Below are 8,140 nucleotides of genomic sequence, written 5' to 3' on the forward strand. Positions count from 1 at the left end.
TAACGAGCGGATTTTCGAACATGTGTGGAACTCTGTAGAGGGTCCACCCATATAAATGATGAGCTGCGAGTTTAGAGGGGACATCGTTACGCTGCGTTTTGCGTCGGCGGATTGAATTGATACCGTCAAACAGCTCGTCAGAGGCATACACGCGTCCCGGGAAGGCGCAAAGCTTGACCTGGTGAGAAAGATGGATATCCCCTAGCTCACAAAGGCTTAGGTCTTCATCAAGGGATGGGGCAGTAAATTTGCGACGGAACGCATGTTGGGATTCTTGGGCAAGCAAAACCAAGGTTTGGTCGCAGAAAAGTGGTAGGTCTTCCACAGGGATGAGAAGGAGGAAGGAACTCTCTTTGTGGTTGGCATTGATCAAGTCTCCGTGACAAGTTTGGCTAAGACTAAGTGCATGGCGCACTACGGGAGCAAAGCTGTCCTTTTCAATATTGGGAAGACTAGGATAGGCAGAAATTCTCATTTTGAGTCATCAGGCCGTGCAGTGGCAGGTGACTCAACACCGCCCAACAAACAGGGGGCAGACAACGAGACAATCACGGCCTCTCTCAATATTGGAGGGACTAGAAGAAGCAAAGATCCTAATACTAAAATATCAGACAGTGCAGTGGCGAGAGACCCAACACAGCCTAACAAACAGGGTGCTGACGACGGACCCATCACCGACCGATTGAAACATTAGGCAGCGCAGCGACAGAAGTCTTAATACGACCCAACGAACAGAGAGCCGATGATGGTACCATCACCTACTCCCAAGAGGCCAAATTACTTAGGTTTTGGAAGACTAGTATTGAGAAATCAGGCAGTATAAGGGACGGAAACTCAATACAGCCTAACGAACAGGGTTAAGCGAGCTTTGTTTTTGGTCATGCGTTCAGCTACGGACACTGTTTTATCCTTGATACAATATCCGATATTCAAGGCAGTGTGGATACACCCCACCTGAGCCCCTTTTTGATAAAAAGTACAGTAACAACACCATGGATTCTGCTAAACATTTGCACAAATGGAGTCAGTTTATATATGACTAGCATCCCTGTGATCCGCTTAGCTGCCACCGTTTTTAGTATCCCCTTTTTAGTGTAGGTCTTCCAAAAACCTACGTAGTCAATCGATTTATAAGATTATGAAGTTTAATAATGAATACGTATAAAATTTCAGTAATTTGTCCTCTTCTGTAAAGAAAGCCAAATAGTACCATAACAATAAATCGGAAAAAATCGTAAATTCGCCCGACATATATTCTGAAGGAATAAATAAATCCCAATGCTGAGTTCTTTAGCTCAATTCATAAAGAATGTATTATTTTGTATTTTTTTTGTCCATACATATACGATTTTGAATAATATTCTGGTCACCCAAAATGTATATCCCAATTTTGAGAGCTTTGGTTCACTCCGTTAAGAAAGTACTATATTGTACCTTTGAATACCTAAACATACGAATAACAAATTCCTTCTAGTAGCCCAATACATTATTTCGAGGTACCAATTACACCACAATTAGTACGTTTTCTACCACATGTCGTATTTTTATCAAGACTGATAAAATGTTTGTCAGTCGTCGCTCGGTGTAGGCGAAGATAACCTATTTCTTACAATTTTGTTCCTTTTGGTACCAAAATGTACTAATTATGAATGGAGTATTTAGTCACCCACTATATATCCTTCTTGTACCTGCATGTCAAATTTCAGTCCTCTGTAAAGATAGTAACAAATTGTACCAAAATGTACTAGTTATGAGTAGATTATTTAGTCACCCATCATATTTTTCCTAGTAGTATTTGCATGCCAAATTTCAGACCAATAGCTCCACCTGCCAAGAAAGTACCAAATGGTACCAATTTTGGTTCCAACTTGTATGAATTTTTAATAGATAATTTTACTAAATTTCTTAGTTGTATCTCTATACCAAATTTAAGAATTCTAGCTCCAACTATGAAGAAAGTACCCATTTTGGTACCAAAATGTGCAAATAGTGAATAGATCATTAAGCCACGCATCTTATATTTCTTAGTTCTACCTACATGTCAAATTTCAGACCTCTAGTACCATATTAACAGAGAGTACCAAAATGAACCAATTTTTATACCCAGAAGGATAGGGGTATATTAATTTTGTCATTCCGTTTGTAATATATCGAAATGTACATTTCCGACCCTATAAAGTATATACATTCTTGATCAGCGGAAAAATCTAAGACGATCTAGCCATGTCCGTCCGTCTGTCTATTGAAATCACGTTACAGTCCTTAAATGTGGAGATATTGAGCTAAAACTTTGCACAGATTCTTTATCTGTCCATAATCAGTTTAAGTTCGAAAATGGGCTATATCAGACTATATCTTCATATAACCCCAACATAGACCGATCCGCCGATTTAGGGTCTTAGGCCCATAAAAGCCACATTTATTATCCCATTTTACCAAAATTTGGGATAGTGAGTTGCTTTAGGCCACTCGATATCCTTCTTTATTTTGGCCCAGATCGGCCAAGATTTGGATATAGCTGCCATATAGACAGATTTCTCGATTTAAGGTTTTGGAGCCATAAAAGGAGTATTTATTGTCCGATGTTGTCGATTTTTGGCACAGTGAGTTGCGTTAGGCCCTTTGACATCCTTCTACAATTTGGCCCAGATCGGTCCAGATTTGGATATAGCTGCCATATAGACCGATCTCTCGATATAAGGTTTTCTGCTCAAAAAAGGCGCATTTATAATCCGATTTCACTGGAATTTGACACAGTGCTTTTCGACATCCGTGTCCTACATGGTTCAAATCTGTTTATTTTTAGATATAGCTACTAAAAATGCCATTATTTTGTTATACACAATTAAACAATGATTTGTACCGATTAGTATTTGGTCCAAATCGATACATATTTCGATATAGCAGCTGTGGGGCATAAGGTATGCATTTTTCACCGGATTTTGACGAAATGTGGTTTTCATATATACCTGAGTGGGTGGGTATCCAAAGTTCGGCCCGGCCAAACTTAACGCCTTTTTACTTGTTTTAGTTAAAATGTTTTGATTTTTGTAGTGAAAATGTTTATTGGACTTAAATAAGTTGTTACAATACATTATGTTTTTTTTTGTGTGGCTTGAGGTCATGTAAAGAAAAATCAGATGTGATTGTTTTTTGTTGGCTTTGCGATTTTTATTTACTGTTTATATTTTGCAAATCATCGAATCCAGATGTGATTGTTTTTTTTGTCGGTTTTATGATTTTTATTAACTGCTTATATTTCGCAAATCATCATCAGAGCGGTATGTTTGAATTGAAAAAATATGTGACCAATTCAAACATACCGCTCTGATGATGAAAAGCGATGATTTGCGAAATATTGGCAATAAATAAAATCATTTAACCGACAAAAAACAGTCTAAAAACGGAATAATATTAACAATAAAAGGTTATCAATTTTCCAACAGCATACAATGTTTCTGCTTTAATCTCTGTCCATTCTGTATTGAATTCAACTTTTATTTTGTTCCTGCTTAATTTTTGGTAGCACTCATTACCCCTCTGATGCGATTGCACAAAGCTTCAGCACCTTTTATATTGACTTCATCATAATCTGGCAATGATTTCATCCGTTCCATCCAGGCCACAGTTAAAGGGTATTTCTCTGCATTAACGGGCAATAAAAGATTCAATGTTACAAGGGTTGTGTTAATGGATATATCGGCCAATGTCATATCGTTGCCGACCACATATTGTCCCTTTGTAAGAAACGCTTCCAGAAATCCGTACGCGTTCTCACATTGGATAAGAGTTTTGGGATTGAATTCGGCTTCACCTCCATAAATATTGCGAGCCTGTAATGAGTGAAAGATAATAATAAATAATTATTTTCTAAAACTTTTCAATGAACAAATCTTGCTTGCTAACATAATACTCATGGTCATAAAGATCGTCTCCCTTTGGAGAACAAATAACTTAAGTAAAAAATTTTTGTTTGTTTCTCTTTCGAGACGAGCTCAATGATCGGAGATGCAAATGGAAAAGCAAAGCCAAAGATAGCAACACACACCAACCACTATGGGACGCGTTTCGTCTTTGGTTAGAAGACTTTTCAACCATATTAGGTGTGATGGCTTCAAGGGCCGTGCGTGGGTATGTTGTATTTGAATCGTATTAATAGCGAAAACGCATCTATGATACAATTACCACATTAACCAAGCTCGAATACCCTGCTTATTAGCTTACTTTTCTCAATGCATGTATTTTTGTGTAATGACAGACATTCTATCTGTAACAAATTACACTTCTTCCGTACTACACACGATTTTGTTCATCTTTTGGAAGTTGTTTTGATCATGTGTAGTACGGAAGAAGTGTGATTTGTTACAGATAGGATGTCTGTTATTACACAAAAATACATGCATTGGGAAAAGTACAGCTAATAAGCAGGGTTGTCGCCTCGAAAGAGAAACAAACAAAAATTTAATGATCTCGCCCTAACAGGCAAAAAACTTGAAAAATTAAGTAAAAAATAATATAATCGAAGCTTATAATTAGTACATTAGGTTCATTGGATATAATCAATAACTTTGAGATTTTTTTAATGGAAATGAGTAAGAATAATTGGATTTTTCTCCAGGCAAATTTGCTTGCTGCCATGATAGAACATGACAATGAATTCTATAGATAACAATTCAATTGAGGGATTTTACTTTTATACCTACCACGATGTCTTTGATTACTTGGAAGAGAACGCCATTTTCATAATGCAGCCGATGATCAACATGAGCCCTTTGCTTTAAGTCCTTTGGATAAAGTTTATCATCCTTGCCATATTTCCCCACCATGAAACAGATAATGGCGTGGCTGAAAGTTAAGAAATCGTAAAATAAGTGCACCAAAGTGAACTAATATTATACCCTCCACCATTGGATGGTGGTATACTAATTTCATCATTCTGTTTGTATCTTCTCGAAATATTCGTCTAAGACGCCATAAAGTATATATATTCTTGATCGTCATGATATTATAATTCGATCTAGCCATGTCTGTCCATCCGCCCGATTGTCTGTCAATAGCACGCTAACTTTCGAAGGAGTAAGGCTATCCGCTTGAAATTTTTGCACAAATACTTCTTAAAAGTGTAGGTCGATTGGTGTTGTGAATGGGCCATATCGGTCCATGTTTTGATATAGCTGCCATATAAACCGATCTTCCATCATGACTTCTTGACCCATTAGAGGTCGCAACTGTGCCAAATAAGGTTCAAATCGGCCCATAACCAGATATAGCTGCAATATAAACCGATCTGGGATCTTGACTTGAGCCTCAAGAGGGCATAATTATTATCCGATTTAGCTGAAATTGTGTACAACAGCTTTTCCCATGACCTTCAACATATGTATCAAATATGGTCTTAATCGGTTTTCAGCCTGATACAGCTCCCCTATAAACCGATCTCTATATTTTACTTTTTGATCCCCTAAAAGGCCCAATTCCTTTTCGCTGAAAATTTACACATAGACTTCTAATGTGGACTCCAACACTCAATTCAATTAGCAAAGCAGTTCTTTTCTTTTATCCTTTGTTTGTCTAAAAAGAGGTACCGGGAAAGAACTCGACAAATGCGATCAATGGTGGAAGGTATATAAGATTCGGCCCGGCCGAATCCCGATCGCATTTTTGCAAAATCGAAAATGGCAAAAATCTTGTTACAGTAAAATTGGTAAAGACTACACATCGGCGATGACATTTGGTCATAAAGTCAAATCTGAATTTTGCTCTGATTGCCAACACAGTGCAAATATCCTGTGGAAGTTGTATTGATGACGAACGCTTGACAACGGCAACGGCTCTTGCTGATGCTCCGTGTGCACAGGTTCGCATTAACGACGAATCAGTGAAAAGGCATTAAGTTCGGCCGTGCCGAACTTTGGATACCCACCACCTCGGGTATATATGTAAACCACCTTTCGTCAAAATCCGGTGAAAAATGCATACCCAAAAAGTAATTGCGGATTTTTTAAAAGTAAATGCATTTTTAATAGAACATAGAATGAACTTTAGTCAAATATACTTTTTTAACACTTTTTTTCTAAAGCAAGCTAAAAGTAACAGCTGATAACTGACAGAAGAAAGAATGCAACTACAGAATCACAAGCTGTGAAAAAATTTGTCAACGCCGACTATATGAAAAATCCGCAATTACTTTTTGGGCAACCCATATATCGAAATTTGTTCCGATATGGACCAAATACATACAAGTACAAGTCATTGTTCAACTGTGTATAACAAAATATTGGTCTTTTTAGTAGCTATATCTAGAAATAAAACGATCTGAACCATATAAGACACGGATGTCGGCCAAGACTTTAAATCGAGAGATCGGTCTATATGGCAGCTATATTCAAATCTGGACCAAATTGACGAACAATGTCGAAATTCCCAACACAACTCACTATTCCAAATTTCGGGGACATGGGACAATAAATGCGCCTTTTATGGGCTCAAAGACTTAAATCTAGAGATCGGTCTATATGGCTGCTATATCCAAATCTGGACCGATCTGATTAAAGAAGGCTATCAAAGGGTCTAACATAAATCACTGTCCCAAATCTTGGCAAAATCGGACAATAATTGCGCAATTTATGGCGCAAGACCTTAAATCGAGTGATCGGTCTATATGGCAGCTATATCCAAATCTGGACCGAACTGGGCCAAATTAAAGGAAGATGTCAAGTGGCCTAACACATCTCTCTGTCTCAAATTTCAACAAAATCGGATAATAAATGTGGCTTTTATGGGCCTACGACCCTAAATCGGCGGATGGGTCTATATGGCAGCTATATCCAAATCTGGACCGATCTAGGCCAAATTGAAGAAGGATTTTGAAGGGCCTAACACAACTCACCGTCCTAAATTTTAGCAAAATCGGATAATAAATGCGCCTTTTATGGGCCTAAGACCCTAAATCAGCGGATCGGTCTATATGGCAGATATATCCAAATCTGAACCGATCTGGGCCAAATTGAAGGTGGAAGTCGAGTGGTTTAACACAAATTTCAGCGAAATCGGATAATAAATGTGGCTTTTATGGGCCCAAGACCCTAAATCGTCGGATCGGTCCCATCTTCGAACTTAACCTGCTTATGGACAAAAAACAAAATCTGTGCAAAGTTTCAGCTCAATATCTGTATTTTTTCAGACTGAAGCTTGATTTCAACAGACAGACGGACGGACATGGCTAGATCGTCTTAGATTTTTCGCTGATCAGGACTATATATACTTTATAGGTTCGGAAATGGATATTTCGATGTGTTGCAAATGGAATGACAAAGTGAATATACCCCCATCCTTCGGTGGTGGGTATAAAAATGCCTTTGCATTTATTCTCTTAGTTTGCTCTGCGGTCATTATGCTCATGTTTCTCGCATATCACATTCTTACCTGTCAATATACGCCTCTCCATCTGTATCTACAAAGACCGGTATCTGATGCTGTGGGTTTAACTGCAACAAAACAAACCACATGAATTGCAAACAGTTTTTGCGGCTTTTTCATGGTCAAATTGAAATTGTGACATGCATCCAAGACACTCCCCTTACCTTTAGGAATTCCTCACTCAGGTGTTCCTTCTGTGAAAAGTCGACAGGTCTACAAATGCATATAGAAATGAAGGGTTATGCAATAATTCTTTGGAATATATTTTAGTCGTGAAACATACTTTAAGTCGATATCCAGGCCAATCAATTTTGCTGTTATCATGCAAGCTCTAGCCGGTGGACTAAATAGAGCATAATACAAAGTAGGTTTGGCCATTGTTGTTATTTTGGATTTGTTTCTCTTTTGCAATGCCTTCTTTGGCCTTCACTAGTGTCTTGTTTTCACAGCAAAAATTAAAAATAATACACGAGCCCTCTGCTAACAACTGTTCTCTACAACGACGGATAAGCAACTAAAGAGGCGAATACGTAGCACATAGCTTTTGTGGAGCAACATGTCCGATTAAAATAAAAATATTTTAAGAGAACCAGGTATAGGGCTGCCAAGTGCCACATTGATGTTTGCTTTTTTGCTTTTAATCTACAATATCATTATGAGCGTTAAAAAAGTGGAAAAACACACGTATCAAGTATAAACGGCCAAACAAAAACAGAAAAAA

At 37.9% G+C, this 8,140-nt stretch overlaps 1 protein-coding gene across 1 annotated transcript; it reads right to left on the reverse strand.

The window, feature by feature from the left end:
* Positions 1-3,146: 3,146 nt before the first annotated feature.
* LOC106080677 (glutathione S-transferase 1) lies at positions 3,147-7,939 on the reverse strand. The gene is made up of 5 exons (XM_013242135.2): positions 7,703-7,939; positions 7,584-7,632; positions 7,426-7,487; positions 4,704-4,845; positions 3,147-3,833 (listed from the first exon to the last, which is right to left on the reverse strand). Exons 1-5 carry the CDS (start codon positions 7,795-7,797, stop codon positions 3,513-3,515), a joined length of 669 nt encoding a protein of 222 aa, XP_013097589.2. The 5' UTR covers positions 7,798-7,939; the 3' UTR covers positions 3,147-3,512.
* Positions 7,940-8,140: the final 201 nt, after the last annotated feature.

Source organism: Stomoxys calcitrans, chromosome 5 (assembly GCF_963082655.1).
Source record: "Stomoxys calcitrans chromosome 5, idStoCalc2.1, whole genome shotgun sequence".
NCBI classification, from domain to species: domain Eukaryota; kingdom Metazoa; phylum Arthropoda; class Insecta; order Diptera; family Muscidae; genus Stomoxys; species Stomoxys calcitrans.

Coding starts and splice junctions, on each gene's coding strand:
- LOC106080677 (XM_013242135.2), bottom strand. CDS start 7,797: ATGGCCAAACCTACTTTGTATTATGCTCTATTTAGTCCACCGGCTAGA. Junction 7,488..7,583: donor TGAGTGAGGAATTCCTAAAG/GTAAGGGGAGTG, acceptor GTTTTGTTGCAG/TTAAACCCACAGCATCAGAT. Junction 3,834..4,703: donor AAGTAATCAAAGACATCGTG/GTAGGTATAAAA, acceptor CACTCATTACAG/GCTCGCAATATTTATGGAGG.